The 18876-nt window shown below is 42.8% G+C and overlaps 1 protein-coding gene across 4 annotated transcripts in view; it reads left to right on the top strand.

The window, feature by feature from the left end:
- TANC1 (tetratricopeptide repeat, ankyrin repeat and coiled-coil containing 1) overlaps positions 1–18876 on the top strand; it is a gene marked incomplete at both ends in the record, with an annotated part of 266865 nt that overhangs the window by 169414 nt on the left and 78575 nt on the right. Inside the window, 3 exons of one of the 4 annotated variants that reach the window (XM_080688764.1) lie at positions 3194–3298; positions 17037–17167; positions 18239–18425. In XM_080688764.1, coding sequence (XP_080544890.1) covers positions 3194–3298; positions 17037–17167; positions 18239–18425 — 423 coding nt within the window. The remainder of the gene's footprint in view (positions 1–3193; positions 3299–17036; positions 17168–18238; positions 18426–18876) is intronic. The other 3 variants (XM_080688765.1, XM_080688762.1, XM_080688763.1) reach the window with 3 other exon arrangements.

Genomic DNA, 18876 nt, shown 5'->3' with positions numbered 1-18876 from the left:
GATTAAACTAATGGTAAAGGCTGCCTTCCGAAGGTTCAGGATGACACTGGGTTCTGTGGTCCAGCCATTCATATTAAACATTGCATGTTCATATGAAACTGCCCACACTTTAAGAAAGTACTTACCGTAAGAGGATATTTTTGAAGAACACACTGGGGAGTAGATTGGAGCCTGGGAATAGATATCTTTGACTCTTTGGTACTGTACCCTAAAGAGTTAAGGTGAACCGTGCAGTATCTGTTGAGCTACTGGTTTGGGCAGGTAGGAATCATCAGACCATAGGGCTTTACCTTCCCTACATCCTTTAAATAGAGAAGATTAGATGAAGAAGGAAAGGATGCCAGTGATCCGTTTTACCTCAGGGAACCAAAAGCATACCCAAAGTCCCTGTGTTTGTCCTGGTTTTGTGTGTGTGCCCTGTGCAGCCCACCTTCCTAGTCTCCGCTGCTTCCATAGCAAATGCTTTAGCCCTTCCCCCATGCATATTTCTATGTGAATATGTGCGTGCTGTAGATAACACCCAGGTACTGTTGTATAGTCTCCCTTCTCCAATGAGGCTGTGAAACTGTTTTCCTCCTCCCCCTATTATTACTATTCCATTAATCTTTTAAAAATTTTTTCTCTCAGCTGGGCATCGTGGCGCATGCTTGTAATCCCAGAACATACAAAGGCCCGAATTAGGGAAGACTGAGGAGAGGGGTATGGTATTTGACCCTAGGTCTGTTCTACTCTGAGTCTCCGGCTCTTAACGTCCTGACTTGGGAGGCTGAGACAGGGGGATCCGGGTTCGCGGCCAGCCTCAGCTACTTAGTGAGGCCTTCTGCAACTTAGTGAGATCCTGTTTAAAAATAAAAAATAAAAAATCAGGGTGGGGGTGTAGCTCAGAGGTAGAATGCCCCTGGGTTCATTCCCTTGCACCACACACACACATAAATTACTCTCTGACAGGGTTAAATAAATAAATTATGAAGATAGCCATGTGATTAAATACTATACTAGTCATATAAAAATCATGGTTTCTGAAGTTCAAAATCACATCCTTATTTGTAAAACAGCTTCTTTGATAATAGCCTATTTTAAGTTGCAGTACATTTATTACGGGTTGGGAATTGGATTGTTTTTCTAGTAGCATAGATGTTTTTGCAGTAAACCTTTAGATGGCAGCATCTCTCACCATAAACCATATTTTGAAGAGAATCTCTCAGATGTGTAAGACATTTTACGTGGAAAGATGGCAGAGTCCACCTGTATCATCCTTTGGCCTGCCGGGTGGGACCAGAGCTGGGGCCTCAGGGCGGTGGCTCAGGGCTGCGCAGGGGCAGAGGTGCAGGGCCCTGTTTGGAGCGCCTTCCACCACACCTCTTACTGATGCAAAATATTTCTGTCTCTGTGGCCTTGTTAAGACTCTAAGGCAACCACCAATGTATGGACCAAATGGGTGGTTCTGGACCAAAACAGAACGTGATATTTGATAGGCATGGATAGAATTAGGCAGTCACTTTATTTACTAAGCTGCTTTTATTCAGATATATTTCATAGAACATTTAAAGTGTACAGTACCCACTTAAAGATTATGCCTTGAAAGTTTTTAATATGTTCACAAAATTGTATAAAGGGTCACCACAACCTAATTTTAAAACATTTTATTACTCCCCAAAAATTTCCTTAGTCATCACCCCGAGCTTGCGTACCCTCAGCCCCTGGCAACCGCGCAGAGCTTTTGTGTCTATAGATCTGTCTGTTCTGGGTGTCACAGGTGAATGGAATCCTATAGTACGTGGTCTTTTGTGACTGGCTTCTTGTAGTTAGCATAATGTTTTCACTGTCGAAGCATGAATTGGTGCTTCATTTCCTTTATTTCCCAGCCATGTTCCAGTGTGTGGCCATACCACCTTTTTTTTGGTGGCGGCGGGGGGGGGGGGGTTACCAGGAATTGAACTCAGGGGCATTCTTTTTTTTTGTGGTGGTGGTACTGGGGTTCCTGGAAGCCCTTCTACCTCCGGGCTACACTCCCAGACCTATTTTTACATTTTTATTTGGAAACAGGGTCTCCTAAGCCAGCGCGCACAGCTGGCTTTGAACCTGCGCGATCCTCCTGCCTCTGCCTCCCAAGCGCGCGCTACCACGCCTGGCAACTCAGGGGCATTCTATTTTTGAGCTTACACCCTCAGACTGACTGACTGACTGACTTACTTAATCTGTTTATGTTTTGAAAAAGGGTATTTCTAGGTTGCTCAGAGTCTCACTAAGTTGCTAAGTCCGGCCTCAAACCTGTCCACCTGTCTCCGCCTCCCAAGTATTGGGATAACAGACACGCACCTCCATGCCTGGCTGCTACACCACATTTTGTTTTATTGGTTGATGGGTTATTACAAAGAATGCTATAATGAAAATATGTATCTCAGGTTTTTGTGTGAACACATATTCACAAAGGAGAATTGCTGGCCATATGGTAACTTTTCCAGCCTATGTTTAACCATGGGTGTTTAACCTTGGGGGCAACTGCCAAACTAATTTCCAAAGTGGCCACACCACTGTCCATTTCTAGCAGTAGCAAGTCTGAGGGTTCCGTCCAGTCTGATCAAGAACACCAGATTTTCTGGGAAGCTGGAGTTGGGAGAGGGAGATAGGACTCGTTCCCCCCGGGTGTCCCTGAGCTGACTGCCATGCCTGTTTAGAGGCAGCTGCCAAGAAAGCAAGTCAGCAGCCCCTGCACAGTTACCTTGTGTCACTAGCCTGATAAGATGCCCCGCTCACTGGCCACTCAGAGCATGTTGATATTACAGGCTGTTGCCTCCCAACTTTGGAGATACCGAGCAACCAAATCATCTTTATCCCAGTTAAGAGGAAAATGATATTTTTAAAAAGTGTCCTTCGCCATAAGCCGTCTGGGTTTGGACATGTCAGAGTCACCTACTTTATACACAGTGAGGACAGCTGTAGAGACTTCACAGCAGATGACCAGCTTCCCCCCTCCCCCGAGTTTACATTCTCCAAACTGAGCTCACCCTTTTCTCCTCTGGCAGCCTGGGCTGGACATTCCCCCATCTGCACTGAACTGACTGTGTGTTCAAGGGAGGGGGCCAGCTCTCCTTTTAACTGCATTCAAGTCCTTGCAAGGACACACACTGCATTCTGAAGCTTTGTTTGCATCTGGAAAAAATTAGCCACACTCAGATCTTTCCTGCTACAGGTCCGGTCAGGAAGCCCAAGTATGTGGAAAGCCCCAGGGTGCCTGGAGACACAGTAATAATCCCGTTCAGAGAAGTGTCCAAGCCCACAGAGCCAAGTGAGAATGGTAAGAATGTGTTTTCAGTGATTTCTTCCTCCTCCCCTAAAGATTGTACCTGATGGCATTCTCTGTTTCTGAGCACTGGGCTGCTTACCTGAGCTGAATGTACTTGGGAGGATTTTTACTTCAGGCAGTTTACAGAGATCTCTTTAGCTCATGTAAATTCTTGGGATCAAAGACTTGGGGGCAGGGATAGTTGAGTGGGCATGTTTGCATTGCTTAAGGGATGGGTCTTTTTCCCTTTAAGATTCTGACAGACATAGGTTTGGGGACAAGTAAAGTCAGCGCCTGGATGGCAGGATTTTTTTTTTTAATACTTACCACTTGAGAATATTCAACAACAGGTTTTGAATGAAAGGCTGAAACTTTCACTAGACAAAGCTTATAATAGCTTTCTTAAGGGGATTTGGTAACTTTGGAAAGCCTATTTTTTAAATATCTAAAGTTTTTCTTTTGGAGAAGGTTGAAATTGGGACCCCCCAAAAAATAAAAAATTGATCAGAACCATTTTGTATTTTGGTTTTGGGTTTTTATGTTTGTTTTGATTTGATTGTGTTTTTGTTTTTTCTAAATTCAAACATAAGTGGAACGGATAGTATAAACACGTAGCATGTAGCAAATTCATTAATAGTGCCTTATTTTGTATTATTTTTAGTACTGGTGATTGAACCCAGGGATGCTCCATCCCTGCCCTTTTATTTTGATACATGGTCTCACTAAGTTGCCCAGACTGACCTCAAACTTGTGATCCTCTAGCTTCAGCCTCCCAAGTTGCTGAGATTATAGGTTTGTGCTGCCATGCCCTGCAGTTCTTTTTTTTTTTAAATCAATTTAATAATTTATCTGTTTGTTTTTTTCTTTTCAGGGGAGTGCCTAGTTCACAACTCTGTAGCCTTTATTTTAGGTCTCTTGGACTTGTTTTTTTTTTATAGAAACATGAGGTTAAGGATTTGGGTCTATTTATAAAAGCTAATTTTCCCCCTAGTGTGGATGCAAGTTTATTTGGTAATGCTGAAAGAGAACTTAAGAAAGAAAACTGTCATGTTTCCACTTTGGAATACCAGGTACCCTCCTCAGTCTTGTTGTTTGGGGGAGGCAGCCCCTTTATGTTGTAACTATCGTGCACGCATTTGTGTTTCTGTCGGTCCATGGCAGGAAATAGCACATGGTCAGAAAGTAGAGTGGAGTGGAGGCACAGAAACGGCCAGAAATGAGTCAAGAGGGCGGATCGCGGGAGCTGAAATGGGGACGTTTGGGATGGGTGGAGGCTGTTGTGGCAGGCATCCCTGCATGTGGAAGTCCATCCTTGCGGTTTCTGGCCAGGCACCCTGTTGCGTGGTTGAAGAGACACCTGCCGAAGGATTCGGGCTGAGCAGGGCGTGGCTGGATGTGTGTGGTGAAGGTGGAGAACCCACTGTGGTGTCTGGCTGGACAGGTGTGGACTAAGGCAGGAGTTCTCTCTTGGTCATGAATTCACATGAGCAGGTGGCCTGTTCTCGCTCATTTCCGTTGTGTATGAGTTGAAGGAAAACCAAAACTTATTCCTCTGAAGTGAATACCAGTCATCAAATTTACTTAGCTCTCTGCCCATTTCAGATTAAGTCTGTCACTCTCGCCCCTCAACCCCACCTGCCAGGCTTTGTAGTACACAGTGTTTATGCCATTAGCACTTGACAGGCCCTGACTCCCTGTGTAACCTCTTCCTCCATCGTTGGGGATCTGTGTAGGGTTCTCGTGATGTGAGATTGGGGGAGAGGTTTAGGGTTTTTATTGGACTAAGGAAGGGGGTTATAAATAGTTTCCATTGTCAACTTTGCTCCCCTCTCCCCAGGCCACCTTTCTTGGCAAGAGGACGCATATTTGGGCTTGGCTGTGAGCCGAGCTGAATTCAAGAGCAGCCATTGGTCTCTCTGGAATGGCCAAAACTTGCACCTTGTGCTTACTGTTGAACCTGAGCTCTCTGATTCAGCTTTGGCTGGCTCCGTGGGGACCACGATCACAGCAGTCATGGGAGGCAACTATGGGACCAGAGGTTTCCATTTTGGCTACCATTAAGAAATAGGGTACAGTCTTGCTTTAATTGTAAGTGTGGGAGAAGGGTGTGGTTCACATTTGTGGGCACTTGGTCCTGTGTAAAGATAGGCACAGTATAGATACAAACCCAGCAGATACTCTTCTTTCAGTTGATGAAAGGCGATTGCCTAACAGAACTGAACTTGACCATTAGCAAAGGGTGAGGTGTTTTGTAACCTTCATAGGATCTTTTGTATTTCAGTGAAGTTAAGACTGCTGTTTTAAAGTGTAAGTGTTATGGACAGGGCATTGAACCTAAAGAAGAGGCTTGAGCAAATTAAAACTATTGAGCCTGAGTATTAGCTACAGATGTATAGCAACATCGTTGCCTAAGTTTCACCTTAAAATTTTATCTTCTGTTTCCCATACTTCCTTTAGGCATTCTTACACAAGTCTTTATGACGCTTCCAGGTGCTGTAAAGGATAACATGTCAGTGTTCACTAGCCTACAAAGTCTACTAAAAACAGCACCTTGTGAAAAGCCTTTGAAACTTCACATAGATGTGTAAAATAGCAAGTTAATCCTAAGTGTTTGAAATACTCTTTCCAGACTATGCTTCCTCTCTTTTGCTTTGGTGGCCATGAAGCTTAGCTCTCTAAAATTTATGTCAAAATAAAACAAAACCCACGAGCACTTATTTATTAATGTATCGGCATTTCTACTGATATGTAATTTATGTATTTTACCCATCTGGGAAGTGAGTTCAATCAGATAAACATTTTTGGGTAAGCCAAGAACCTGTTTATTAAGGTCTACATTCACTTGGAATGTGTAACATCTTTAGGGAAAAACATTCTCTCTTATTCAATATTTTTACATATTTTTGAAACAGTATTTTCTACTCTCACAAAGAGTGCCTTAATAAGTCCCAAACAATACAAATCCACTTTCTTTTAAAATGGTCCTAGTAAATTGTGTCACATAGACTAGGTTCTTAATAAATAAGCTTCCTGCCACTAAACCAACATATTGAAAATGCTGTTTCTCTCTAAAACAATAACCTCCACCTTACCTCTAATCTTACCCAGTTTAAGAGAGGATTATTAAATTATAATAGGACTCACAGCTTTATTTTTTTAATTATAGACAACTGTAATTCATATAGGTTTTCTTTAATGGGTCATCAGCTACTTGAGCAAACTTGATAGGGAAGGGTGAGAAAGTTCTTAGTACCATGAGTCATTGTTCAGTGAAGATCAATCTCAAAATATGATGAAACTTTTTTCTGGTAGTCTGGTTAGCAAATAAAATTGATATTTGAAACAAAAGAATAAGTGCAAAACTATCTTATTTGGGAAGAAGGGCTCTTGTAGATAAATGTATAAGTAAATATTTGTATTGATGCCTTAGGTTTTTTTTTATTACTATTTGAGATAGTCAAAGAGATATAGAGAACTAAGGAAGAGGAAAGAATAGGACATTTATCTACCCACTACCTAGTTTAAGAAATATATCTGTGCATTTCCTCTGTTCATATTTTCCTTCCTTTCCTAAGAGGTAACTTTGGTCCTGCTTTATCTTGAATTTTCATCTTTGGAATGGTGATGTACCATTCAACTAATTGTGGAAGTTGAAACGTGGATGTGCCTGGTATATGTTCAGTGGAAAAGAGACTAGAGGTAGTGTGTCCATTCAGTCTTCACTTCTTTCAGTGAATATTAAACTCCTAAGCTGTGCAAGGCACTATGCTAGATGCTATTTAAGATGGGTGATCATGCCGGGCGTGGTGGCGCACGCTTGTAATCCCTGCACTTGGGAGGCAGAGACAGGAGGATCGCACAGGTTCAAAGCCAGCCGCGCACGCTGGCTTAGGAGACCCTGTTTCCAAATAAAAATGTAAAAATAGGTCTGGGAGTGTAGCCCGGAGGTAGAAGGGCTTCCAGGAACCCCAGTACCACCAAAAAAAAAGAAGAAAAAGAAAAAAAAGGATGGGTGATCAAGCAAAGATTCTTTCTTCGCTGAACCTTAGTGTCTGGTAGAGGATTCAAGATCTATTTGTAGATCAACTATAATTCAAAGGAGGAACTAATGTGGACCAATCCAAGCTGTGTGATGAATTGGAAATTCAGCAGGTGGAGATTCTTAGCCTGGGAAAGATTTCATTGGTGCCATGCCTTAAAGTTTACTTGGTGTCTTAGTCCATTCAGGCTGCTATAACAAAAATACCATGAATTATTTATAGATAACAGAAATTGGTACAATGCACCAATTTTAAAAACTTTAAAAAGGTAACAGAAATTGGTTTCTCATAGTACAAGAGGCTGAGAAGTAAAAAAAATTTAAGGTGCTACAGATTCCAGGTCTATTGAGAGCCAGCCTTCTGGTTCATGGATAGGTGTTTTATTCCTAAAACCTCACATGATGGAAGGCATCATAAACTTTTGCTTTTATCAACGGCACAAATCCCATTCATGAGGGCATACACAAGGGCCTACCTTCTAATCCCATAACACTGTGGGTTAGGATTTTAACATATAAATTTGGGGTAGATGCCAGTAGCATGCACCTATAATCCCAGTACTTGGGATGCTGAGACACAAAGATTGCAGGTTCAAGGACAGCCTCAGCAACTTAGTGAGACTCTTAGCAACCTAGAAAGATCCTATTTCAAAATAATAAATAAAATTGGTTTAGAGGTATAACTTGGAGGTAGAATTCCCTAGGTTCACTCTTCAATACCAAAAAAATTTAATTAATTAATTAATTTGGGGTGGGGAGGCACACATAAATATTTAGACCATAGATCCTGGAAACAAAGTAGGACAGAAGGGAACAGGAAGAGACCAGGATCAAGTAGAATGATTTTTTTTTTAATTCAGTAGTTAAGTTAGAGAATAGAGTCTCAAATTAGATCAAGTTAGGAAAGAAGAGGTTCTGAATGGGAAAGCAATTGAGGTTACATGGACCTAGGAGCCATAAGAAACAAAGGCAACCACCTCAACTTCATGGGGCTGTGTTAGAGACACTGGAGAAGAGGAAGCCCAGCGTCTGAGGTGTGCTCACTTGCAGGCATGTTGACATGTAGGAAGTCTAGGCAAAAGGGTCCAGCCAACAGGCGGAAAGTCAAAGGAGGCCCGAAGAGCGAGCTCAGCATGTAAACTGGGCAGTCATTCACTTAGAGCTAAGAGGAAGAGGTAAGTTAGACTAGGGAAAGAGATCTTGTCCCTTTTGAGAGAAGAGAACCAAGAAATGGTGCTTTATTTACAAGCTGTGAGTAAGAGGTGGAAGAAGCACTAGCAAGAGGAGCGAAGGAAACCCTTGAGACCACAGCATCCTGGTAGCCAGGGCTGTTTCCTTCTTATGACTTTTATGATGACTGTTACTTCTCCCTTGCCGGACAGGGTTTACAAGGTCAGATATCTGCAGGAAAATAAAAAAGGGGGTATGCTAATTTTTTTCCATACTGGGGATGGAACCCAGGGGCATTCTACCTCTGAGCTACACCCCAGCTCTATTTTTTATTCGTTATTTTGAAACTGAGTCTCACCAAGTTGCAGAGGGCCTCACTAAGTAGCTGAGGCTAGCCAAGAACCACCATCCCCCTGTCTCAGCCTCCCAAGTACTAGGATTACAACCACCACGCCCAGCTGGGGGTGTGCTATTTTTAAAAATGAAAAAAAAAAAAAAGGGCCGGGCGTAGTGGCGCATGCTTGTAATCCCCGCGCTTGGGAGGCAGAGACAGGAGGATCGCGCAGGTTCGAAGCCAGCCATGCGTGCTGGCTTAGGAGACCCTGTTTCCAAATAAAAATGTAAAAATAGGTCTGGGAGTGTAGCCTGGAGGTAGAAGGGCTTCCAGGAACCCCAGTACCACCAAAAAAAAAAAAAGAAAGAAAGAAAGAAAGAAAGAAAGAAAGAAAGAAAGGAAGGAAGGAAGAAAGAAAATGAAAAAAAATGTGGTTAGTAGGGCTGTTTAAGGAACAGAGTGAAGGTAAAGAGTTGAGTTATGGATAAATGATAAGGAAACAGAATTGGTGAGGATAGACTTTTTTTTTTTTTTTTTTTTTTTTGTATGTGTGTAGTGTTTGGTCCTGGGCATTGAACCCAGGGGCATTGTTATCTCTGAAGCCATAATACCAGCTCTGTTTTAATTTTGAAACAGCGTCTCAATAAGTTGTTGAGAGCCTCACTAAATTGCTCTGGCTGACCTCAAACTTGAGATTCTCCTGTGTTAGCCTTCCAAGTACAGGGATTGTGGGCCTATGCCACCAAGCTCCGCTTAGACACTTCTCAGTAAGTTGAGTAGGCAAAGAACCATGAACAATTAGTAACCAGGTTAAGAAATATACGTGGCTACAGTTTTTTAATTTATTTTTAAGAAGAGGGATTTCTCTTAAAACATGATAGATTTAATGCAGAGGTTCTAAAAATGTGGCCAGTGAACATTTTAAGGTGTCCCAAAGATCCTGGCAGGGATTTGTGAGGGCAAAACTCTTCTTATAATAATCAAAAGCAATTGTCAGTAAAGCTTGAGAGGCCTGCCTCTGCGGGCAGGGGCACTGGCTACACTAGCAGCCGTGGTATTCTTCACTGCCACGTACTCCCATCAGAAATAATTCACTGAAGAATGTCCTTGACAAAGCACTAAAAATAATGAATGTTATTAAATCTTGACCCTTGAATACCTATCTTTTTAATATTCTGTGTGATGAAGTGGGAAGCCCTCACAAAGCATTTCTGCCGCGTGCTGAAGTGTGATGGTCGTCTTCAGGCAAAGCGTTTGTGTGATTGTTTGAAACGTGAGCTGAACTAGCCGCGTTTTAAATGGAACATCATTTTTATTTGAAATAATCACCGACAAACTATGGTTATTCAGAATTGGGTATTTGTCACATTACTTCTTCAAAAGGAATGAAATGAGCTTGTCATTTCAATTAAAAAGAAAGAAAAAAGTTCGCAAGATGAGTTGTCAATGCTAAACCTTGACCTTTTAAACGAAAATTCGATTTTTGGGAAATTTGCATCTGTCACATTGTGCTTGATGGTTTCCCAAGACTTTTCAGTTGAAATTGGTGGTAATGCTAGTGAAAGTGATCTTTTACTATTGCGTAATGAAATGTGAACATTTTCAAGATCTTCAGAATCAACATTTTCCAGTTGACCCAAGGCTTAGTGTTATAAAATCTTGCATGGGTACAAGATCCATCTAAGATGCAAAACAGGTTTGGGGGGGTTAGCTCAGTGATGGACCATGTGTTTATTTAGCATGTGCAAGGCTCTGGGTTCAATCCACAGCACCAATAAAACTCCCAGCTATAAAACAGACCAAAAACAGAGCATTGGATTTTACTCTAACAGAGTACTAAAAGTTTATTGACATATGTTCAAGGTCAATACTGAAACTTACCTTTAAGAAATTGTTCTTTGTCAAGTTTTGCTGAGGTATCAGAGAACAAAATCTGTAATTAACTGAAAAAGTTTCTCTCTCCTCCAATTAGAAATCTGTTTTGAGTTACAGTTTTTCACCTACTTCAACCAAAAGAATATATCCCAGTGCTGGGCTGTAGCTCTGTGGTTGAGTGCATGAGAGGCCCTTGGTTCAGACCCAGCACCAAAAATACCATTAGAATTAATGTAGAAATGTATAAGAATACAGCTATTTTCTATCAAACAATAAAGATGTTTGTGAAAAGGTAAAAATATTGTTATTCTACCTAACTTTTTAAATTTTAAGTATATTCTTTTAATTAAAATGTTAACTGTCAACATGTCTTTATCTTAAAATGAATTAACATACATTTTAAAAATTCTTAGTTTTAATTTCTAGTGTCATAAATACCAAATAGATAAATCTTCCTAAGCCAAAGTTCATTGGCAGTCCTCAATTCTGAGGAATGAGTCCTGAGGTCAAAACTTTTGAGAATCTACCAGCTTAGAAGAAAGACAATAAAAATAAAGATGAGAAATTTGATTCAAAGTCTGAACGTTACCTAGACTAGAGAGAATGGGAACTTATAGCCAGTGAGAAGAAATGATAAAATTTGAGCCAGACAAGGTGGCACATGCCTGTAATCCCAATACCTTAGAGGCTGAGACAGGATGACCACAGGTTCAAGGCCAGCCTTGGCAATCTAGCAAGACTCAGCAACTTGGAAAGACTCCGTTTCAAAATAAAAAGGATTGTGGATATAGCTCAGAGTTAGAATGATGTTGGAGTAAATTCATAGTACCAAAAAGAAAGGAAGGTAAGTAGGTAGGGTGGGTGGGCAAGTGGGAGGGGGAAGTTTGGTGATTGTTTTAACATGGGGTAAATGATATGAAATGTTTAAAGGTAACTTGTATGATATCATAAAAATTCTTCCTATATTTTAGTATTGCAGATTAGAAACAGATTATTAACAGAGAACAGGTGCAGGGATTGGTGCTTCATTTTAAATAGCAGTTTTGGACATCTAAGTAGGAGGAAATGGTGATAGCTAAGGCAAAGTAGCAGCCAGAAAGGAACAGGAAAATGCTTATAAAGAGAAGTCAAGGAAGGTGAGATTAAGCAAGAGGCAGGTCATGGAGAAGGCAGGTCATGGAGAGGTACCCTCTAGGATCAGGGCAGGGTCTTCATGTCTAGCCCAGACCTGACTCTAACAGACTTGACTCATGATACTGTTGTAGACACTTGATATTAAGTCAGTGCCATATAGCTAGTGAATGGTCAAACATCCATGGTGCCCAGAGCTCTGTTAAGTGTAAGGAGAACTAGATATAGAATAAGCTCCTTTTCAGGTAATGAATGCTGCTGACCTCCAGGAACCCCACAGTACTAACAGTGTGGCCTTAAAAAGAGGAAGTGGCCAGGCGTGGTGGCGCACACTTGTAATCCCCACACTTGGGAGGCGGAGACAGGAGGGTCGCGCAGGTTCAAAGCCAGCCATGCTGGCTTAAGAGACCCTGTTTCAAAAAAAAAAAAAAAAGTATAAAATAGGTCTGGGAGTGTAGCTCAGAGGTAGAAGGGCTTCCAGGAACCCTAGTACCACCAAAAAAAAAAAAAAAAAAAGGAAGTGATCAGCTGGGAATGAAGAGGTTCCTGTGGGCCAAGTTAGGACAGTTCAGCCATCAGCAAGGGGGTGGGGGGGAAAGTGTTATCTTGGAATAGTGAGTTCAGAAAAAGCTACTTGGGCCAAAAAAAATGAACAGTTATATTTTTAGGTAAGAAAATATGAACAGGCTTCAACTTGTGAAACCAGAAAATGAATAACAGGAAGTGTCAGCTGTGAGTATTAATGTTGGTAGAAGTACTGACCAACTTTATAGCAATGTGTAGTTTAGAAGGTATTTCTCACATGATTGGTTTTGAGGCTCACAACCTATAAGAAGTGGGTATGGCCACCAATGAGGAAATTGAAGTTCAGAGAGAAGTTCAGTACCATCAGGAGCCCACAATCACTTTACCGTGGGAAACATCCAGTCTTCCAGGATGGGAGGGAAGGGCACCCACGGGTTGAGGCTAGGGTGGTGGCAGTTGGAGTCTGTCAGTTGCTCAGTTTTGAGCCCCCATAGTACTGTAAAAGGATCTGAAGAGCTAAAAAGAGGCAGGCAGGAGATGACCCAAGAACTTTCCTTTACCTTCCCCATGGGTTAAACTGCCACAATGGTGTGATGTTGGAGTCCATGAAGCTATCATCATGAGGCATAGCATTCTGCACCTGCCTAACTGATTCCTAGCAACAATAAGGCTAGTCATTCTCTCTGTTCCAAACATAGACAACATCAATTCTTTGGATACTTAAATCTGTGAGATATAAAGTGAAATGTCTTTCTTCTCTCTATCCCTTAGCCTCAGATAATGGCTTAAGGTATGCCCTTTATCAACGAGTGACTTAGTAGTAACTACATGCACAAAAATAGACTCTTTACTTAGAGTGACCCATTATGATTGGATTTGAAGGTTCTTTTGGAGTAATTATCAGCTTACAGAAGATCATCTGACTGTTCAAAGCATAGTACTTTGTGAACAACTATGGAAGTAGAAATACTTTCCCATTTCACAGTGGAGCGTGCCCCTGTGGGTTCCCAGGCCACTCATTTCTCCCAGAATGGTGCAGTCATCTTCACCTGGAAGTCTTTCTTCGGGAATAAAAAGTTCAGTGACAGAAGGCTGTGTGCATTAGAGAAGGGGGGTACATGGACAGTTTGATCTGGATTAAGGAATTCAGTCTTAAGGAAACCTTCAAGGAGGTCACTAGAATGACATTTTAGAAGGGAGAATAATATGAAAAGACAGGAGGGAAACCTTAGGAAAAATAAAATTGTGGTGGCTTAATGGCTACAGAATGCATTAAAGAATGTCTGTTTATTCATCCTGAACATCCAGTGGGTTTTTTTTTAATTTTGTTTTCTTTCTTTCTTTTCTTTTCTTTCTTTCTTTTTTTTTTTTTTTTTTTTTTTTTTTTTTGGCAGTACTGGGGATAGAACCCAGGGGGTATTCTACCTTCAAGCTATACCCCTAGCCCTAATTTTTATTCTTTATTTTGAAACCGGATCTCACTGAGTTGCAAAGGGCCTCACTAAATAGCTAAGGCTGGCTGTGAACCTGTGATCTTCTTGTCTCAGCCAAATGCTGGGACAAGTGTGTGCAACTATGCCCAGCTCCCAGTGGTTTTAAAAAATTTTTAATATTTATTTATTTATTTATTTATTTATTATAGTACTGGGGATTGAATTCAGGGGCATTCTACCTCTGAGCTATAGCCACAGTCCTTATTATTGATTTATCTTTTTGTTTGGAAAAAGGATCTGGCTTGGTTGCTGAGAATCTTACTCCGTTGCTGAGGCTGTCCTAGAACCTGAGATCCTCCTGTTTCAGCCTCATAAATACTGGGATTACAGGCGTGTACCACTGTGACTGGAGTATCTTTTAAATACAGCCCTTAAACCTGAAGTGGCCATTCTCCCCCAACTTACCTGAAGTGGGGGGGGGGGGGTTGGGTGACTGTTTTTAGATGCTTTTTTTTTTTTTTGGTGGTACTGGGAGAGGAACCCAGAGGCTTTCTTCGGGCTATACTCCCAGACCTATTTTATATTTTATTTTGGAAACAGGTCTTACTAAGTTGCTGAGAGCCTCACTAAGAAGCTAAGGCTGGCTTCGAACCTGTGCAATCCTCCTGTCTCAGCCTCCCAAACGTGGGGATTACAAGCGTGCGCCACCACGCCCAGCTCCTTTAGATGCTTTTAGAAATGGAAAATACGCTGTGCGAGATGGTGCTGTGCCTGTAATCCCAATATGTGGAAGGCTGAAACAGGAGATCTCAGCTTCAAGGCCAGCCTCAGCAATTCAATGAGATCCTGTTTCAAAATAAAAGCTGGGGATGTAGCTCAGAGGTAGAATGCCCCTTGGTTCCACCCTCAGTACTGAAAAATAAAAAGGAAACCCTGGGCTATTTGCTGGCAGGCACAGTAAGGATAGGGGGAGGGGTGTCCCTCTGAGAGGATCTGGGGCTTTCAGGTGAGCCATGGGCCTTGGCTGTGTTTGTTGTCAGGGTAGGTTCTGGGCAGCCAGACCTGCATATGCAACTGTGCTCAGCTGCCAACTGGGAGTAGTTTCTGGCTCTTTCCCCAAAGCATTTCAGGTTGAACCAGAAGCTAGACTTTCTGGGGCAGAGTCTCAACTGGGTGGTGTGGTATAGAGAACCTGTTGGGATCGACCCTCACCAGTCTTCCCCTTCTAGAGTCCAGTGGCCACCTAAGATAACAGAGCTGCCCTGCCCAAGCCACGGGCCTGGGTGGGGGAGACCAGTCTTGTTCTGGGAGGCTCAGCCCTTGGGTGTGCCTGGGTTGTGTTGATTTACTTGGGTTCCTGCCCTCTGTTCCCAAGGCCCATCAGCCTTGAGAATCTAACTGTGTTCAGGAGTCTCTGGTGGGAAGGGACTTTCTGTGTATTTCTGCTGTGCTAACCGATTGCGCCACTAGAGCTCCTGGGAAGGAACTTTCCATACAGCAGTGTTAGGGGTGTGGTGCACCCGCACTGGTGGCTCCCTTCCCCCAAGTTGGCAGGGTTGGCACTGGGCCTCTGCTGCCTCTGTTACGAGACTAACTTAGAGGATGTGGAAACACTAGAGTCCTCTTAACCCAGAGCAGTCAAGCCTTGGTTACCTTGCCAGTGCAGTTTTCTAGAGTTACTAAAAAATACTCCAGCTGCAGATAGTGCTTCCTTCTACCCTGAGTGTTGAGAGCTCTGTGGAGCAAGGAAGTGCAAGCAAGCAAGTGAGCCTTTCTTTTCCTGAAGATACTGCCAGCCTGGTTTCCCTCATGGCTGCCCTCTCCTTCATTCACGACTTAGCGAGACAGATATGTGAGTGAGGCTAATACAGATGGTCCCCTCAAAAGCTCTGCTTATTTTTGTTTTTGCACTTTCTTACAAAAAGACTTTGTTGGTGACATTGTAGCTCAAAGGTAACATCACTGTGTTGTTTTATTTTTGTGTGTTTGTTTGTTTGTTTGTTTGTTTGTTTTCTGGTACTGGGATTGAACCCAGAGGCATTTTACCTCTGAGCTACACCCTCAGACCTTATTACTTTTTATTTTGAAACTCAGTCTTGCTGGGTTAGTGAGGACCTCACTATTTTGTTGAGGCTGGCCTCTGACCTGTGCTCTTCCTGCCTCAGCCCCCAAGTATGGGGGTTACAGGCCTGCACCACCATGCCTGGAATTTATGTTCTTTTTCTAAGACCCCTGTCCCATTATCTGGAGATTTCTACATCTAGGGAAAATAAGCTTATATATGTATGGATCTAGACAATTAACAAAACCCAGCAAAACATTGAATGACTATATTCTAAGTTGTATATTACTTTTAAGTTCCAACTTGTACTGGCCCAGTTTGCTTTATACATTATTTTATCCCCATGGATGCTGACTTTAATGTGAGAGAGGTGAGAAAATGATGTTGATATTACATTTATCAACCACAATTAAATACCCTTAGGCTTTGGGATACAAAAAGAACAAAAGCAAGCAAACAAACCCACCTCAGGGAGAACTCAAAAGGCCTTGCTTTCCAGCATTACTTGTGACGCGTTCTGAGAGTAGCGGCCATTTTCTCCATCTCTCTCTTTAGGATAGTCTGTCTCTTGGGACGTGGCTCACTAGGATTTAAAATCACTGATCTGACCAGGTTTCTTTGTTAATGACTGGCACTTGGGTTGGAACTCTGGTTTTAACTTTCTCTTCTGTGGAATGTGCACAGCAAGTTTCCCATCAAGGTCCTCATGCCCCTGTCCTGTTCAATGAGAACTTGGATTTCAGTTTTATTCCAACATCTAAATAGCCTTGGTCTCTACCAGCATGCCACTTGGGATTGAATGTTCCTGTGGCATTAGCTGCACTGTGCTCATTAAGGGTAAGATAAAGGAAAAGGCTTTTCTTACTCAAACAAATGTGTGAAGTACCCATTTTTTAATGTGGAAAGGGAATGGGAATTGCTATCAGATAAAGATACTGGGCTCCCCTGGTTCAGGTCAAATAGTTCACCCTTTGCCCTTGGAGTTTCCGTTACTATTTTCTTAACTTGCACTGCCTCTTAATTAGAATGTACCACTGGAGGACACGTGGCATTGTCAAACTTAGTACGTTTTATAAAAATACACAGAAGTGCCAGACAAGCAGCCGTAGTGCAAAACTCATCCAGATGCGGTGCCAAAATTCCCCAGGGGGCATCTTCATTGTTTTCTTTCTTTGTTCCAGAAGCAAAGGCCGATAATGAACAGAGCTGTTCCCCGGCAGCTCAAGAACTGTTGACAAGGCTGGGATTTTTACTGGGAGAAGGAATCCCAAGTGCCACACACATAACCCTTGAAGACAAAAATGAAACCATGGTAATGCTCAAGGAAGACCCCACCTCTCCTACCTGCTCGGAGGATGAATGCCGGAGAACCAGTCTTCCCCTCCAGGAGTGGGGAAGTCATTGTTTGATGGAATGAGTTCTGGGCTGTTATGTATAGAAATTTATGGCAACAGTTTGTTTCTGAGTGTTTGGGGGAAGGTTGGGGAAAAGCAGAAGGGAGCAGAACTTAAGAAAATGTCCACATTGACCTTCTAGTCACTCCCCGGAGAATAGCAGCGACATGAATTAAAGTGGCTAACAGAATTTCTTGGTAATGATACTACTTTTATCCTTATAGCACCATTCTTCTCATGTGGGTGCTTTGGTATATGCTTCCTGTGCTTTTTGAGCTATTGGGATTTTGAAGGGTCAGTGGGGTGAGAAAAAGATTTATAGGAGATGAGGCAGAGACAAAATGAGATGAGAGTCAAATGGTTCATCTGCCGGGAAGGCGCTCCCCCATCCCAGGGAGCAGCAGCAGCAACCCCTGCCTTTTCTGAGAGGTGTGTGTTTGAATAGCAATGAGGGGCTGGCGCTTTGCCCCCCTCCCAGAGGGTCTCTGCGAGGGTGGTGTCTTGGGCTGATTGAGACTCAGTGGTCACCAGTCTCCTTCCCTGATCTCGGAGCCCATAAATCTTCAGGAATTGAATCAGGCTGTTGTGCTCCTTAAACATTACAAAAACATAGTCCCCAGGTCTGCTGTGCAGAGGTCAAATAACCCATTTGTCTTCTGCAGACTTGAAATGAGAGGAAGCCTGCCTGTTTGCTGTTTCTGTTTTACAAATGTGCATTCCCATTAAATTATTGCTGACTACCCTTTTAATAAAAAAGACAAAAAAAGGAGAACGAGACGAAGATACTACTCTTTTAACAGCTGGAAGACCCTGTATAGATAGGCTAGATATAGATATATGTCTATATCTATTCATGTCTCCCTCCCATAGAGTTTAACAACTGTCTTCCATTGTCCTGTTTCTAGTCTTATTGTGCTAGCATCTCAGACAAAAGCCTGTGGAAGTGTCCCGCGTAAGCTGCGCTAACTCCTCCTCCCTTGGTCTTACAGTGCACAGCGCAGAGCCAGGGCATCAGTCCTTGCTCCACGTTAACAAGCAGCACGGCCTCTCCCAGCACCGACAGCCCCTGCTCAACCTTGAACAGCTGTGTCAGCAAGACGGCAGCCAACAAAAGTCCCTGTGAGACCATTAGCAGCCCTAGTTCCACCCTGGAGAGCAAAGACAGTGGGATTATAGGTAAGAAACACGCTGCTCAGTAATGTAACAGCTCATTGCACGTCACCCAGGCGCTCGCCGGACAATCTACCAGGGCCTGTCCTGTCCTCTGCAAACAGCGCTGGGTTCAGGTGCAGCCAAAAGAATGAAACCTCAGAGTTTGTGTGACTGGATGTTTATTTTTTAGCACTGGACTCAGGTGGTCAAACAGTTTTCCAGATCAGATCTGGCCTGTGAAGTCACCAAAAGCATCCCTCCTCACCGGTCAGTTACCCTTGGTAGGCATCACATCCTCCGCGGGCACATAGCGGGGCAGGGAAAGCCCTACATATTCAGAAGCCCTCCCAGCCTTCTCAGGGTCACTTATTCCCCAACAACAGGCCAGGCCCATGTCTTATAGAGTTCCTTGAAAGGGTATCTGACCACTTTTCTAAGGAAGTTTTTCTCTACCCCCCCCCCACTACCCACACAC

This window comes from Muscardinus avellanarius (genome assembly GCF_963383645.1).
Source record: "Muscardinus avellanarius genome assembly, chromosome: 2".
Classification (NCBI taxonomy): domain Eukaryota; kingdom Metazoa; phylum Chordata; class Mammalia; order Rodentia; family Gliridae; genus Muscardinus; species Muscardinus avellanarius.
Note: the sequence above shows the minus strand (reverse complement) of the source record. Positions and strands in the feature narration are given on the sequence as shown.